Raw genomic sequence first — 18704 nt, forward strand, 5'->3', positions numbered from 1 at the left:
AACTTTTACTGCTTGGCTACTATGTGCAGTAAAAACAGGACCAAGGCATCCCTTGAATCAATACACAGCTATGTTTTGGGTCATCTTGGTGAGTCAGTCAGTCATTCTACAGTGCTCAGTCTGCTTATAAAGAGAATGTATAAAAATTCAACCATTCAATTTCAGTTTATTTAAAATATGGCTGTCAACTAATATTAATGTGTCTCAAGCTTGTGTGCTTATTTTTAGCCTCAGTTGAATGATGAGGGAAAATAATGCATCAGAGACATAAGAAAAGATGGGCAAGAACGAGGGAATCATGGAGAGCAGGAAAAGGAAACACAGTGAGATATAAGAGGGGGAGGTGGGGTCGGTTAATGGTCATAGAATGGAAAATATCAGTGTGGAGACAAACCAATTAGAGGAAGGGTGGATATACTCAAAAACAGAAAGAGAGCCACTGGGTTAGAATCTCAAATTGGGGCTTCTTGTCACCCGAGGGCCAACAAATACACAACAAGGGACATAAAGTCCTAATTTTGATCTCTCACTATATCACTGCTAAAAACTGAGCACTGACAAACATGTACGTTAATGCACAAATGTGTGCACTACAAATAGGTCACGCTAATCCATTAGTAGTCCACAATGAATAGACTGTTCTAATCTAAGAGTCTGAAATTTCATTCATATAAGTGGAAAGCTTGTAGTGGGTGCATAATTTCTTTGAGGAATTGCACTGCATGCAGTATGAATGAAATGCTGTAACCTTTATAAAAAGAAAGAAATGACCGGAGAAGACAAAGGACAGGAGGCAAGGGAGCTTTAAGCTCTCATATGCATCAATGATTCATACAAGACCAGAGATGTATGGATCAGCCAATTATTCAGCTTGTAAGGACTTTGCAAGTCTAATGGTTTGGTCGTTTTCAGTAGATTGTACTGTCATGGTGATGCTCATTAACCTTGGTCTAAGCAGTGGTCTTATTTTCAAATGGTTTGTGTGTATATGTGTGTGTGTGCGCGCGCATTTTGAATGTGCACCCTCACAGGGTTAAGCCTATGTAGTGGTTCCACACTGGTAGCTATTTTGAGTTTAACGAGCAATACAGTCATAAGGTTATTGATAATATTGATTATATTTTCTGTACACGTGTGTTCTTGTCTTCAGTGATTTGCCTCTATAGTGCTGTGCAAAAATATAGTTTGACTGAACAGTACTGAATGTCCACTGTATTTGCCTCTAGATATGTTTATGAAAACCATCATCATTCCTGCACAGCAATCTTGAAAAAGGCTTTTTTTCTTTGAACCAGCTTAAGGCATCATCTGACATGAAGCTTGCCCCAGAGGGTTAGTGTGAGCTGTCAAGTTAAGAGAATGGAGAAACCAACATGATATGATAATCCTGACTTCACAGGTCAGCGATAATTCTTTTCATATACGGTGTTAAATCAATCAACAAAGCGATGCATCACTCGCAATGTGCAGGAAAAGAATTCTTTATCCAGCTTAGACCCGCTTTATGGACATGATTCCTTCACGTGAGTTATTTTGGAGACGGACTCAGTGTGTGTGTGTGTGTGTGTGTGCGTGTGTGTGTGTGTATGTGTAAGCTTAATCAGTGTATGCACGAATTAAAGTGGGTACAGTATGTGTGTTTGCATGTGTATGTGCTGTAAGAGTTAGGATGCTTATGTATATTTGTGTATGCATGGCTGAATGTGTGGGGTTTGGTTGTTTGTAAGCATGGGTACATAATATATGTGTGAATGCATGAGTGTATAAATTTTACATTTCCCTACTGAGAACTAGAGCACAATGTTTTATAGCCATGGGAAATGGGGAAGACTATGGGATGAGAAATGTTCACTGGTTTAATATCTGCAGAATTTGGCAAATATTGAAAGGAATGAAAAAATTATTAATATAAGTTCACAATCTTGTCTTAGTGTTTTAACTGTAATTTGTCCCAGTTAACTGTAGTAATATCACTGATTATTGAGACTTCTTTTGAATGCATGTTCCTATTTACACTGTAAGATGGATGGTGCATGAAGCCACCATCATCAAAATATTTGAATACTTTGAATTTTCAGGGATACGTCCACATAAAAAACACGCATTTGTGTGTTTTGACTCTTTAAGTTTGTATTAGTTAGTCAACCCTTTGGCACTGAATATAAATCAGGGTGAGTTTGGACTTGGAGGCCAAGGCCGACCCACTAAATCTAGCTTTGAATGTTGCAGTATCGCCAACACAAACCCCCCTCGTCCTTCAGATGTGAAATCCAATTTAGGGAAAGGGCGTATGTGGTTAATATCAGATTACATTTTAAATGAAGGTTAGTGTTGATTAGTGGCTTTCATTGGAACGCTGATCTCCAATTATTGCAGCCCTGATGTAAGGAGAGGGGGGAATATGCTGCAGAGAGAAAGATCAAAGTCAAGGGAAATGAGAGAAAAAAATGATCAAGAAGAGCAGGTGCAGAGAAAGGAGAAAATAGTGGGATGGCAAAAAAACAAGGAGAAGCAAATAAAAGCCATGCAGAGGCGTAACATCAGTAAGAAAAGCAAGAGAGTCAGATGTCACAAATTGGAAGTAGATACAGATGTTCAGATATAGCAAACATACATATATTGCATACATATTGCAAGTTTTATTCAAATCAAATGTGAATCAGTGAATGTTGCAATCAACTACATTTGGGGATATATTAATGAGTATGTGAGGGATTGCACATCTAACTGAACTCCAGTAACTATTACATTTGCACTGGCAGGGATGTTTATGTGTCCCGCACAAGTTGGCGTTTGCATTTTCTTGTACTAATACATTCATTTCAGTTAGCCAACTTTAGTGGAAAAAATAATGATGTGAAAGTAGTAGTATATGCACAGAATTAATGTTTGGCATCTCTTTACACACTGTATGGGCCCATGGCTTCTTTGCCTCAGCAACGGCAACCAATGCCCATGGGTACTGTAGTATTCTTAGGTATCTGCCATTTCCAAGTCAGGAACAAAAAGTGATTTCTCAGAAACAAACTTTTGGGACCAGTAGCCCCTCCCAATCCACAACTCTATGGGGATAGAGATGGCAGTCACATGCAACAAGGTGCCCTGTCCGATGTCAACTGCCAACATTGTGGTTAAATACACCCTTGACAACCCAGGGCTTTTAATTCCTTATTTTTTTGGGAGGTATTGAACAGTGAGCGGCAGCATGACAGGGATGTTTTGTTAACAAATAAAATAAGTAGAAGTAGGTACTTCATCATTTAGGCTTATATTAAAAAATATGCTTCCACTAGTCTTTATCATGTCATTTACAATACACCAACTTTACATATTTTGACTTCGTTTTGTGATTTCTTGTTATTTTATGTGCAAGGTGAATCTCTTGATTTTCATCAGATCTCCTCTCTCTCTCGCTCTCTCTCTCTCTTTTGAAGGAGAGTTGTTAAATGTGGAACCATTAGCAGGGTCTAGACTGTGGCTCTGTCAGTGCCGTGGGGGGAAGAAATAAAGCGCAACACCAGTGCTCTTATAGGAAATTGCCACTTTCTTCCAACAGGCCCCTCTTAATGGTTGTTTAGTAGACGACACATTGGGCATTAAAAAATACCGCCAGTGGCTACTGCCACATCTCAACTAATGAGAGATTGCACGAGAGGCAGGCGGACAAAAGAAAGGAGAGGGAGAAAGAGAGTCAAAACACTATTTTGGGATGCACAGAGAGTGGGGCCGAACTTGACAGGCGAACTCTGAGCTTATTTCCTCAGTGGCAGTGTATTCAAAGACGGGGTCGGGGCACAAAGCCAGGGGTGTGAAGATTAAAACAGGCAGCCAAATTATGTGGAGAGCACAGTTGACTTCTGAAGGCTCCTAAATGGACTTTTCTAATATTTTAAGACAGCTACTGGCTGTGTAAAGTTGGCTTTCAAAGTCATTGCAATATAAAGCGAGTTAAATTACATTATACGCTTTAACAAGTTTAGTGGCTGACAAAATATAAGAATTTTGATTCAGTGGGGCAAAATCATTTCCTCCACAATTAATTTGAGTCACAGGAACCCCACAGAGAATGTCTGAAAACAACTCTACAGTGCATTGGCATGCCTCTATCATCTGTAACTCTTGTATAAGGGAAACAAATGAAGCTGAATACTGCTACCTGCTATGGACAGTTGGGTGTCATTTTGTGCAATTAAGTGTATTTTTACAACAAATGCATTATTTTTGGGATGCTAGTCATTCACTATCCAACTAACACCAGTGTGATTGAAACATGAAGCCTCCGTGCACATCCTCCTCAGTAAAGTAGCATACATCTTGTGTCAAACAGTTAAACATCTGAAATGAAAAATCTTGGTGTATTTATAGAATCTGGAATTTTTTGTTCTTCATCTGTTGTCTTTTTATTACTTCCTGCGTGTTGTAAGTCGCTGAGTTTGTTTGCATATCTGACTGTTTTCTTGTTGCTATCTTTAAAGCTTTGCCTTTTGGCCAAGTAAAGACTTTTTGTTACACCTATTCTGTCTCCCAAGTCAACTTTTGTGTATCAGATCTGTGAAGATAAAAAAAAAAAAACATGAGACAAACATGAAAGCGATTTTTTTGCTGAAAACCCAGGCTGGAGTTTTTTTTTCAGCCAATCGTGAATACATTTAGAAGGAATATGATACGAAGATGCAACTGTTATCATGCACGGTTCTTTACAAATACAACCAAAGCACGGGCAAAAGCAATCCCATCAGGCCGTTCCAGCTCTACAAGAAGCCCTTTGAGAGCAAAAACATATTGACCACCAATCAATCGTAATCAGCCAAGAGCGAGGGTCACTAATTGAACGGAAGAATGGAATTGATGAAAAAAAAACACATAGTGGTTGCTGCAGTGTAGGTGGTTTTCACAGTTTGATTGCTGTGTACAGTGTAAACAAGGAGGCAAGTTTGCTGTAAACAGCTGTTTCAACTTCACATGACCACAACATGGAAGCCCAAATAATCGGTTATAAAAAAAAAAAAATCAATCTGAAAACATAAGCACCGACGAAGGGCTTGTGAGATTTGAAGTTGATCAATAAATATTTCATTGAAAAGAGACTACCCACCTAAAAGTGTTTAATTAAACTTAGCATTTACACTATGAGATGTGTCTGTGTAACCTATGGGAGTTACATCAATATTAACCAATTGCAGGTTCTGATAAACAACAATCTACCTATGTTTTCTTTAAAAAAATGTATATTTCTCAAAGGGCTGCCTAGGTTTAGTTTTCTGGGATTCATAAATGCTAAATGCTTACTGTGTAGTAGCTAAAATGTGATGCGTCTAGGGGCTTTTCTTGTTTTCTGTATTATGGTTAGGGGGCTATTGAGTGTCTTCTTTAAAAGGGATCAATACATTTACTTATTACTGGTATAAATTAAGGTAAAAGACATTAGTGGTTAATGAGATGCCATAAAATTCAGGAAGATAAGCATAATGCACAAGAAGGCCTGAGATGATGACCTTACAGAAGTGTGAAGTGTGAGTGAAAGAGAGATAGATAGAAAGAAAGACAGAGAGATGACCTTTCCTGTTTGTCTTTTTAGGTGACATTAAAATCACTGACAGTATTCCATCTTAAATAATTTATGAGCCAGATTTCACATGCAAACACATACACATGATTCTGTCACTTCAACTTACATCCGTGAAGGTAGACACTGTCAATGTAGAATGCCCCCACTAGAAAAATGACAGTATTGGTTGTTTACTCATATGGTTCAAACTATGTTTCCATATTCCTGGCCAGCAACGTCTTTCATTTATGTGACTGTTTCTTCTCTCAGCAGCAAAAAGCTAGTCTGTCAATGTTATACTGTGACAAAATGTCTTAGGGATTAGATCAAGGCACATGGCTGGTTGAACAAAGCATGTAAGTTTGACACTAGAGCCTATCTCCTGCCAACACTCTTTTAATCCTGGTAATATTTTTTCTCGAACCTTAACCAAGTAAAAGTAAAGTACATTCTTGACCCTGGGAATAGCATCTTGTTTTGTTAAATAAGACCTATCGTGCTTTTTGTGATTTACTGTTATTTATAAACTATTATGATGTCAGATGTCTATATTAAACATGCTCAGAGTTCGACAACATGAGGTGAACATATGTGAACTGCTTTAACCCATTCCAAATGTCATCAGATTGTTTGTGCATGCCCACAGATGGCTAGCCGTTGTTATTCAGGTTGTTCCATGCTTTGTTCACGTTAGGGTTGCTCACATATCTGGCAGCTTCTGGCCAATCAGAACAGAGAGGGCTCGTGAGGAGGGAGGCCTTAAAGAGACAGAGGCTAAAATACCCTGGTTCAGACAGAAGCTGAACTGAAGGCTGCATAAACTAGGAGATAAAGAAGACCTGTAAATCATGGAAAGCTATACCAGTAGAGGTCAGGAATTTAAATATAAACCTGGAAATGAACATGATATATTCCCTAAAAAAACTACTATTTCCAAGGTCAATTATGTATTATATTGTGCCTAAATTTTAAGCCAACAGGGACATAAAGTGGTAAAAAGGCTATGGAATAAATCACCATGAGCTCACATGTAAACAAATCCATCTCCATGACAAATGACAGTTTTAAAAAGGCAGCAAATGGCCCTTGAGTTGGCATTGTTTTGTCAAATTTAACAAAGTACTTTTAATGACTAAAATGAATCAAACCTTAACCGCAGAGTAATTTTTGGACCATAATATTTTTAAGGTATTGACATACAGTTCCTGCTTTGCTGTTTAGTTAAGGGGATTTGTTGTTCCACACACAGTACAGTAAATACTTGTGTATACATTCTGCTAGCCCTATGAGACTTGTCAGTCGTGTGTGCAGACATGAAACAGCTGCACATTCTTTATGTGTCCTTGTACTGTTGACATGTACTACCTGAATAAAGTGCCCTTTTTCCAAATTGATTTAACACAACCTTCAAAGATAAATGTGTAATTCAAACCTCAAGTGAACTACAGTATAGTTCACTGCATAAAAATACACTGGAAGAGAAATTTAAATTATATGCAGTCACAGTTTCAGCCAATCATATAAAAGAAGTGGTAACTCAGAGCCTTGAGTTTGATGTCAGCCATACAAAGCCAGTTACCTTGATTCAACGTGGCTCTCAGTGGCTGAGCCAGTAACTCTCAATGTGAGCTGACAATCACAGGAAATCATTGATTTTGGACCAACATGTTTTTTCTCTTTTAAATCTTAATCCACCCGCTGATAGCAATGACGATTGAAACTGTTCGTCCCTGCAAACTGAAAATCTGTTTTAAATCAACAATTTTAAATCACACCAAACTGTCTAATTGATCAAAATGATTGATTAAAACTAAGGAAGATCAGCACATGTATATAGAGTACTAGTCAAACGTTTGGACATTCCCGTTCCCTTAAATGAGAGTGTGTGTCCAAACTGTATATTAGTGATGTTGTGCATGAATAGTGTCTGTGTGTGAGAGATAAATTAGACTATTCTGACTCTGAAGAAGGAAATCAGGGTGACCTCAGAATACTCACTCATACACTTCAAGTCACACACACAGTATTCATACCTATGAGAGTGTGTCTAGTCCTGTTTATGACTTTCTTGTGAACATCTGTTTGAATATGTGTGTATTAGTCGGATGACGGGCTTGTGTCTTTTGATGGTGGGGTCACTAGTTTTCTATATGAGAAAGAGAGAAAGAGAAAGAGAAAGAGAAAGAGAAAGAGAGAGAGAGAGAGAGAGAGAGAGAGAGAGAGAGAGAGAGAGAGAGAGAGAGAGAGAGAGAGAGAGAGAGAGAGAGAGAGAGAGAGAGAGAGAGAGAGAGAGAGAGGCCACCTGGGAAATTACTCCTGCCGCTGCCTCAAGCATGAAATTGAAGCGGTCCGACACTGCAACTCACTGGATCCTTCCCGTTCATATTCCAAAATAATTAACTAGCACAACCTCCTGCCTCTGTGCTATAATATGCTGACCTTCCTATTGTCTCAGCCACACAGACAAGGCAAAGCGCACCTCACTACACAGAAGCAGGTGGAACTGATGACAGCAAAGACAAAGGGATAGAGGCGGAGGTAGGGATAAGTTCAAGTTTCAACCAAAGGGTAGCTAGTATTAGACTGATATATTGGGAGAGTATTGAATAGTTAAACATCAGATACATATGCAGTGCACTGCCAGCGTATTCAGATTCTTCTATAACTGAATTAATACATTTTTTCACATTTTGATTTTCATACATGACTTTTTTTGTTAAAACATTCAGAGTGTTATCCTTCCTCCTGATACATAAATACATATACAACTAATACATGTGTATACTTTAACAACTAAGGGGAATAATTACTTAGCCTGTTGCATATTAAGAGCAACATTTTCAGTGTCCTTTTTTCAGTTTAGCAGAATATAAATCTAAAGATGTAACAGTCTGGCACAATTGCATCTGATTTGCATAAATTGTCACTAAATATGAACCGATGCCAGACTGGTTTGACACATGTTTTGCATGCCTTAAAAGTAATGGAGAAAGAAAGTGTTTTTCTGCAGCTAAACCTAACTATTGGTTAAAGACACATCTATAATTACAGCTGTGCATTAATCCCGCAAGAGGAAAGTAGCTACATGTGAGGAAATATTAGTTAAATATTTATTATGATGACATATTTTGTGAAAGTTTGACCAGTAGGTGGCACTACATATAAAGTCAGAGAAACATAAAAATAATTTGGATTGATCCTGCGGGGGGATTATCAATTTCAAGGCAATCCATTCATTGGGTGTTCAGATATTTTAGTCTGGACCATAGTGAGGTACTGACTGACTCACCAACTGACTGATTGACATTGCCATCTAAAGAGACAAACATGTTACATATTATATATTGTCTTGTAATCTTTAAACTAATTAATGTTCATTCAGAAAGAGCAGTGTTTATCAGCCTTATGTCAGTTATATTACACATGCACAATACATTCCATTGTACTGCTGTCTATGCATTGCTAGTGCACCACTGCATTGTCCTATTGTTTATGTATTGTCATGTATTTTGTGTTTGCAGCTATGTGCAACACTTTTTGTACTAGTGCACCACTGCATTGACTTGTCAGTATTATTTCTATGTATTGTATTGTCATGTATTGCCCCAGACAAATTCCCCTCAGGTCATGAAAGACTATGTTATCTTATCTTAACAACTAGTAGCGTATAGCCAAAAAGCAATAACTGCCATCAGTGATATCCTCATAAAGAACATCCTCCAATGTAGCCTTCCTTCTTCCTATATAAACCCACAGGCTTCTCCTGTTCGCCTAAGCAGAAGAAAGACAAAAAAACAGTTGTCCTTCAGCTGTGTCCATTTTCAATCCCTTTCTTCTATCACATAGAGAAAATGAAATGATGTCAGAAGGGACTCGATATGAGCGCTACAGATCATTTCTACAAAAAGTGAGGGAAAAGTCATGCTGTGATGAGAGACTCTGCTTTGACAGTCTGTGTCTTTAGATGAATGAGTTTCATATCAGATGGAATGAAATCAGTTAGAATTAAAGTTTGAAATCATGACAGTTTTAATCTCCTACAGTGTTGGATAAATGTGTTATGAATCTAATCAGATAATCAGTCAAATTAAAAAGTAGTTAACATACCAGCATTTACTGAGGCTTATTACTATATTTAATATCAACTGAAACATCGACTCTGTCTTTGTACTTTAACAACAATGTTTTTAATTTTAGAAGGTGCTGAGGGCAGGATGCTGCACTGATCACAGCCAGAGTTTAGTCTTTGGAATTTTAAAATGTTAACATCAATGATTTCAATACTGACCCTCACATCAAAGAACCTAGCGCTCCTTTTTTTCCTTCTGAGTAAATTAAAATAAAACTGCTTTGATAATAGCAGAGCCAAGGGGAATACTAAGACTGCTGTTTTCTCAGTTTTATCTCACTATGCTACAGCACTCTACCGTGATGTGTGACTTGAGATTACGCCACTCCTAAAGTTATCAAAATTCTCATTTCTTTTTCTTCCATTATGTTTCACAATGAGTTTAGAGGCTTTCCAGTACCGCCGAGTATGAAATGTGCCTGAGTAGACTCATGATGATTAGATTACTTTCCTTGATGATACAAGACGTTTATGTTATGAATATAAAATACCCTCCAAATAAATAGAAAGCTTAAGAACTCTTGAACAGTTTTCTCTCTATATCTGAAGTTTTGAAGCATCTCTTTGGACTCACAGGGGACTGTAGAAAGAGTGTTACATGTTGGTTCAATATGTGACTGAGTGAGGTTGGCTGAGTGTCTGATTCAATAACCTTTATCTATAGAGGGACACTTGGATAGCAAGAAGAGCTCACTTTAATCCCTGTGTAGAGGACAGATATGCAGCAGCAGAGCTGAAAGAGTGTGCACACATAAAGATGGAGTATAAATAATGCTTGAGAGAGTCTACACTGTTCCTCTAATCAGCACTGATTGTCAAACTGCAGGATCTTGCTGATACCACTCAGAATAAATGGATACTGACTTTGTAATGCCTAGACAATGGAAAATCTAAGCTTTGATGTCTGGTACATGGGATCCCCACAGCAAAGCGTATTATGTAAGTTAAAGACGGCCAACTGTAGTAAATGATGAGTCATTGCAAACAGGATTAATTGTGCATGATTATTTGAGATTTTGGTGTCAGGTACAATTTCCTAGATTACTGACAAATGCCTTGTAATGAATCATTCAGCAATGACTCAACAATGGTCTAATTTTATGAGGGTGCTTAAGAAATGTTATTGAATATTAATTTGGTTCACAAGGTCTTCTGGTGAACAACAAGATTATATGTGAATCTGATCCTTTATGATGTGGATCAGGAGGTTTATTGTTCTGGAGGGTATAAGCAGATAAAAAATGGATACAATTGCTGCATGTGTAATCTGTCTCTGTGGAGTGTCCCATTAATCTTACAGAATCTGATTTCATATTTTAGCTATGATCACACCTACTTATATAACACTTCCAAATAAACTTTTTTTTAAATTTCTATGTGGTTAAGCAGGCGCAATCAGTCAAATCATCAACAGTTCTTTGTGTAAAGGCATTTATTGCACTGAAAATGAAAATGAATGACTTGCTTTTTATTGCATGCCTGTGTTTGTCTACTGATTTTGTAACAATTGATTCCTGCACTAAAAAGGCCTCAGACTGATTAGAGTGATTTAACTGAAGTAACATGATCAGTGACATATGTCAGACTCTTTCAAGAGAAAAAAGTATAAAGTATATCACATCCAGTCTGATATTCAGTTACAGTATGTGTCCTTGGTGTGAATGTCTCTCAACTAGTTATCTGTAATTTTTTAGCACTTCTAACACTTCTCATAATACAGCTGCAATGACTACTAAGGGATGATGTGCTGCACTTAACATTGGTGCAGAACTTAGTGTACCGATATGCACTTTTTCATGCGTCAACCACCACTCGTCTGATTGAGCATTTTCTCCAGAATCCCATCAACACCCAGATTCATTTTCAGATGTGTAATTACAGACCACTCCTGAGGAGCAAGTGTGTGTGTGTGTGTGTGTGTGTGTGTGTGTGTGTGTGTGTGTGTGTGTGTGTGTGTGTGTCATTGGAGGTCCATAGTTAATCAGCAGTCGACCAGAGGTCTCAGGGATCAGCCCATCGATCCCCTCTCAGGGAAATCAATTCAATCAAAGGCATTACTTAAACTGAACTCAGATCAGAAAAGTGGAGGACATACAGCACGGAAGAACGAGAGGATAGAAAAGAGGATGTGATATAATACGGTGGGCTGGCCGAGAGACGATCAGAGGGTGTGAGGACACAGCAAAGGACAGAGAGGCAGGATAAAGACAAGTGTAAAATAGAAGAGGTGACCTGATTAGATTGAATGAGAAGATAAGGTGGTGGTGACAGCTCGGGTTGGTAATGTGGCGATACACAGACTGGTAACAATTAAAGGAAAAACCTGATTAAATGGTGTGAGAGACAAGAAAGCAGATACTTCGAATAGTCATGATCCAGAGATTTGTAAAGGGTATTCCAAAGCCTGTTGAAAATCATTGTTAGACATCTCTAAACATCAGATGATAGAGATTTTTAGTCGTCTATAATTTTTGACACCAAATTCGATATCGGAGTATCAGAGCCGTGTTAAGTTACTGTTGATGAAAACGTTTCCTGCTGCTTCATATTAAAAGCTTTCCACTGACAAACTATCAGTAGGCTTTTATTGTAAAGAACTTATAAGAAATTAAATGTGTTCATCACTGAGTTGGACCCCAGGAAGAGTAGCTGTTTCATGGGTAACAGCTAATGGGGATCCAAATAAACTAAACTAAACTAAACTAAACTAGTGGAGCTTTGTTAGGGGCGCTACTTTTCACTTTCTCTCTTTTATGCCTACTGGCATATAGGGCAGCAACAAAGGGTCTTCACTTATGTCAGTTTAGGGTGAGCTTTTGTATGGTATCCCAGGTGTGTGTCAGGGTTTCCAGTTCCCTCTCTAATGTTCAATGCCAGGTTTCTTTAGGTCTTCCTTTTGGTGTCTTGTGATGTCATACTCTTTCCTTTACATAATGTGTCCAATCCATCTCCACCGCCTTCTCATGATGGTGGTGTTAATGCTCTCTTGATTATTCCAAACAAGTAGTTGTTCATTGGAGATGGTGTTAGGCCAGAAGACACGCAGGAATTTTCAGAGGCTTCTTTTGTGAAATGTTGACAGCTTGGAGAGGTTGCTTTGTCATTCTCCAGCACTCTGAACCGTACAGGGAGTAGGAAAAAAAATACTCCTTTGGTACGATTTTAGCTTGGTGTTAGCAGAGCAACTCTTCAATAAAAACACGTCGACACGACAAGATCTGGAAATATTTGAAGCTATGTGTTCAACAGATCAGTTAGAAATACTGCAGAGAGGAACAGTACATGCAGAAACAGTCACAGTGAGCTGTTTGATGAAGAGCTGCAGGCAACAGGCTCTCCAACACATCTCCAGCAGATAGCCTTAATAACTTATCTTATCTGGTTTATTATTAATGTATTGTTTATTTTAGCTTGACACAACCAAATGTTATAAATAAATAACAATGTTAAAATTGAGAAGTTTGGACTTATTTTTGTACAGCAGCAGCAGTTCAAATGTACCCAACCCTACCAAGGTAGTTATCGTTTAAATATCTCTTCATATCAATATTGGATTTATAAGATGTTTGCAACCGACTGATGATGACTTCATTTTTCTGGAACTGACATAAGCAGTGTGTAGAATTTAGTAGCATATAGCAGAATGGACTTTGCAGAAATGGGAAATAATATTCATGTGTTTTTATCAGTCTATAGTCACCTGAAAAAAAAAATCATTGTGTTTTTGTTAGCTTAGAATGAGCCCTTATATCTAAATAAGGAGAAAGCCACTGTAGGTTCTACTACACGCTTGCTGGGGGAGAATGATTGAATATTCAGTTGGTTGCATTGTGTAACCTCACTGTTAGATGCCACTAAATCCTACAAACTGGTCCTTTAAAATTGTCAAAAATACACACTTTAGTGATTTAATTTGATATTTGCACACATTCTGTTACATGCACACAGACACATGCACACTCAGCTGTGAGGATCAACCTGGCTAAGAAAGTTAAGCTCTCACAGCGTCTGACCTTGATTAGACATAATGAGACTTAACCACAAGTCCACTAATCTGATGAAATGACTTACAGATTCACCTTGTGATGAATACTAAACACAAGCACTGACTCTAGCTGTATACACACACATACTTATGAGGTTACACACACACTCATACCCTTTATAGGCATGTGCACATACACACACACCCACACGTCCTTGGCTTATCCCAATAGGACTTATTACTTTGAGAATCTTCAAGAGTCTATTTGATCACCTCTTTGAAAATCATCTTAATGACTATTGCAAATAGGAGATGGCCTGTAGTTACAACCATATAGAAAGTTTTGTGATAAGACAGAGGCGTAAAAACTGACCTCTTGTAATCCAGCTCTTATCTTCAGAGGAAACATTGGCTATGTATGAGATTAATATGTGAACCGCTGTGAAATGCCAGTGAATTTCATGGTATATCAGCATTCAACTGCTGCTGACCCAGAGGCTGAAAAGTTTCAGCTCAACTGCTGAAGTTTACATATAATCATAAAACTCTTGCTGAGCCTTAAGACAGCTGAGCTCCCAGCATATACAGTACTAACCTGGTCACTGCATTTAAGCTGTTCAAACAGAGTAGCAGACTGTGTCAAAAACACACAGGGGGCTCTTTGATGTTTGGAGTAAGAGGCTTAAAAAAAAAATCAATACCATCATTGATCACAACCTTTATTTTTCATCTTTTTGTTCTATCTTGATACAAAATGAAATCTATATGGACTATTTTTCTGTCAAATCATGATTCTTTTTTTACTTGAGGGCAAGTCACTCTAAAAAGGTGCACAGAAACTGTACACTGCACCACACATATTTACCAGATAGTTCCACCTTTGTGTAGTAACCCAGCCATGTTTCACTCACTTCCAAAAAGGCACCCAGACTGTGCCACCACACAATGAGCCATCTGAATGAAGGCCCTGTTTTTTCTGACACACTGCTATTTCTGATCTGAACATGGCCATCAAACAAGCTTAGTCTTTGGAGTTAGAGGGGCTGCTTCAAAATGGCAACGCTACCTGGTACAGCGAGGGTTATGACAGCTTTGATATGGATCAAATAGGTGGATACTTTCAGTACTTCAAAGATATTTGTGGCAAAACCAGAAACTCTAAAAGTACCTCTTAGAAAACTCACCTAAGCCTTACCTGAAGACACCCAAACTAAGATTATGATTTACAATGAATAACATATTAAGTATCTGACCATTTACAACACCTATTCTATGTAGCAAGTAGCTTTTCTGAGGAATGTCACATAGGGACATGGGTGGGTAATGAACAGGATAGAAACTAAAGCAGCAGCAGGAAGATCTCAGCTCAGATTAATAATGATGAATGAAGTCTGTTATGATATAGAAATCAAAGTTTCAGGGTTTAACTTGTAATGAATACTGTAAACATCACTGAATGTCAAAATAAAAGATCAAATGTACTGGTCTCAACCTCTGCACCTACTGTAAGAGATGTGATTGCACTTTCACACTTACTTTTACTTACTTTTAGAAACGTAAAATGAAAATAGTTTATAAACTTGTGAAGCTATTGTGTAGATTCGCAAAAGCCTTTCGTGTCAGAATTTCATTTCACCTCTACAATACATTTCCAAAAGCCAGTTGATGACATCCCAACACGAACACATCTCAAAGCATTTTAAAGTCCTGCCATAATCACAGTCTCTTACTCCTTTTCTTTCTGCTGTTCATCTGTCCACCTCGAACTCATCACACCCCTTTACGGTCCAGTTATCAACCTGTGAATGCAGGGTTACCTCTGACTTGCAGCTGATTAAAAACCCTGTAATCACTGTGGCGGTGTTCCATTTTCTATAATTGTGGCAGGGAGCGACCTCAACACCTGCCAACCTTTTTTAAATAAGAGTGCAACATTCGAAGGCTGTTTACAGGCTGTTTCCCCATTTTTCATGATTACACTAGTGTATGTGGAGTACATAGGCCTCAACAATCATTTAAACTCATATTTTAGACTTTTACAGTGCTAGACAAATGACTGTCACACGCAGTGACACTGGCATGGCATTTTTATCTCTCTTTTGGTATGTGAGAGAGACAGATTCAAGGTTCAGAAATGATTTCCAATTCTTACTCTTCTTACTGTGCTGTATCAAAACATCTTGTCTATTCCTCCATCTCCATTTACTGTGGTCATGTATAGAGGTCTTGTGTCTGATAGTGCAGATAGTGTGAACAAAGAAAAACATCTTGTCTACTCGTCCATTTACGGAAATCATGTATGGAGGTCCTGCGTCTGATGGTGTAGCCAAGAAAAAAAAGGGAAAAAAAAAACAACTGAGAGCAATTTTCTGAGGCAATGTGCAAGAAAGAGAAGGTTGGCACAGTGGCTGGAGCAAAGCAAAATGTGATACGCTCAGACCGACCCGACCTTGAGAGTGCTTTAATGCTGAAGGAAAGGGTGTGTATGCATTGGTATAACACTGTGTTTGTGTGTGTGGAAGTAAACTGGTTTAAACAACAAATTATATGACTTTAGAAATGAAAAAAACACACACTCACACACACACACACACACACACACACACACACACAAAACCCACCATGACGTCTTGCTTGTGTGTATGTGTTTTGGAAATTGTGCTTTCATCTCATGTAGACTTTCATTTCATTAAATACACACATGCAAACATATACACAGACACACACATGCGCTTGCAGCTGTTATTGCATTTGAGTATGTAAAATGTGTGTGTGTGTGTGTGTGTGTGTGTTAATGGCCGTCCCTCTGTTTGTGTTTACGTGTTTGCCTTTGGCGTTGTTTCTCTTCATGTGTGACTGTGTTCGAATGTCTGTCAGTGTGTCTGGTTATATGTAGCTACTTACTGCAGATTGCATCAGCCTCGTCTGAACCGTCTGCACACTCTGGCTCTCCATCACAGCGCCACCTAGCTGGAACACACTGTCCATTCTTACAGGCAAAGTCCGTGGTCGCACACGTCTTCTTTGCTGTGGAGACAGAGGAAACATACACCATTAAGTCTCAAAGGAAATTAAAGCAGTCATTTTCCAATCCAATTTTAATTTATCCATTACCAAGCAATGTTTTACCGTTACACAGCAGATTATTGGCTGGAGTCGTGGAAATATGAGCAGCAACCATGAAGTATTAAGTATTTGATGAGATAGTCTTTTATCAGGGCAAGTCAGGTGAGCTTTGGACATTTCTTAGCCTCACTGATTTTCCCACCTGTGTGTGAATGTGTGTTTTCTTTTGTGTGCATTGGGTGTATGCAACATTTTTTTGACATTTAAGAACTCCGCACGACTAAAAACAACTCTCCTACTGAATCCATTTTTTTTTTTTTAGATAGGCCAACTTGCACATGAAAAGAGACTCATTAAACCTGCATTATTGCATTATTATTATTATGATACTGTACAGTATATGTACTTGTACCTGAGTGTCTGTTAAGTATGTCTGTTGCTGGCTGCAACCCAAAACAACACTCATGAAACTAGTGAGAGGGAACTTAAAAAGTAAAATGTCAAGCTGGAAAAAACAAAACAAGCTAAAAGACACTATGAATCTCCCTAGAGCTGAGAGGAGCTGGTCAGCTCCAATCATGTTACAGTGAAAGAGTATGTCACATGTGAGCAGAGCTGCACCCCTAATGGTATCTGAACTGGCCCAAAGGTTTTGTTCTATTTTATCCATCCCATGATCCACCTTCAGGGTCCAGTTGAGTCTTTGCAGAACCGACTCTGGCTCTGTGTTTTCTGATTGCCTATGGACTCCACAGGTTTTGTGCAGTCACTTTCTCCAAGCAAGGGGAAAATTGAAGCACTTGAGTCTGTCACGGGGAGAGGCTAATAAATCCCTCTCCTTGACAGCAAGAGCCACTGAACAAGAGAAAGCACTCGCTTGGCGTGTTAGCGATGCCTTGCCTGACCATGATGAAATATACAGGGAGAGGGGCTGACGAATGGCAAGGAAATATGTGTGTGGTTGTGCTTGTGTTGCGGTATTGTTTTCTGATGAGCAAAGAGACTAACTGTGACTGCTACTGTTCCATTTTCCTTCACATGGGTCTGGTGTTAAACACCATCACTGACCCTTACTTTAAAGCAGTTGAAAATCACTACAGTCTAGTATGGACAATCATTTTAAGGCTCCAATACTTTATTGCCATTTCAACACACACACACACACACACACACACACACACAGAACAAGAACTCCACTCACATACAATGATCACCTTAGGACATAAAAGCAATTTAAGTATTAGTAATAATAATACATAATTAAAACAACACTCCCATGGGGAGGCTATCAGTACCACGACCAGCTATGGTGTATACCGTTGTACTCTTACAGTGTGTCACAGACTGGAATAAGCAGGCAACACATTAATGATTTAAGAGTTAAGGGCACACACAGCCTTGGGGAAGGTGCTGTTGCAAAACCTGGCTGTCTTAGTTTGATCCTTCCAAGTCTTTTTGAAGAAGGGAGAGGAAGTTAAAAAGATGGTTGGTAGGGTAAGAAGAGTCTTGGAGAATACTGTATGAATGTAAAAAAAATAGTAATTTTACTTATTAAAACATATTAAAGCTGTCTGAAATATTGTATTATCTATCTTTTACTTCACTCACTTAAGAGGTTTTAGATTTTTGGAGCACATGGGTCTTTTGTGGTCTCCTTGTTGACACCAAAATCATTTCCAGTGTCATGAAACCAATGAAAATACAAATAATTGATTAGGGGTGTGGCGATACACTCAGCTCATGAGACGAGACGAGACAAGATAATGGGTTCACGAGATCGAGATCGAGACCAGACCAGATGAGATTTTAACTATATTATTAAGAAAACTTCAATGAGGAAATATACCGTATCTTGAAATGTTACAGTATAGAAATATTTTTGTACTGTCCAGCTACAGAATAAATCATGTATTGTTAGTGTCATAAAATTTGCTTTTACAAGAAGAACTACTGTAAATTAGTGCACTCATTTGAAC

At 38.4% G+C, this 18704-nt stretch overlaps 1 protein-coding gene across 1 annotated transcript in view; it reads right to left on the reverse strand.

Moving 5' to 3' along the window:
• The window catches only part of lrp8 (low density lipoprotein receptor-related protein 8, apolipoprotein e receptor), a 164610-nt gene that overhangs the window by 65881 nt on the left and 80025 nt on the right, over window positions 1-18704 (reverse strand). Inside the window, exon 3 of the mRNA XM_053322230.1 lies at window positions 16567-16689. Within this exon, the coding sequence (XP_053178205.1) occupies window positions 16567-16689 (123 nt within the window). The remainder of the gene's footprint in view (window positions 1-16566; window positions 16690-18704) is intronic.

Source organism: Scomber japonicus, chromosome 7 (assembly GCF_027409825.1).
Source record: "Scomber japonicus isolate fScoJap1 chromosome 7, fScoJap1.pri, whole genome shotgun sequence".
Taxonomy (NCBI): Eukaryota; Metazoa; Chordata; class Actinopteri; order Scombriformes; family Scombridae; genus Scomber; species Scomber japonicus.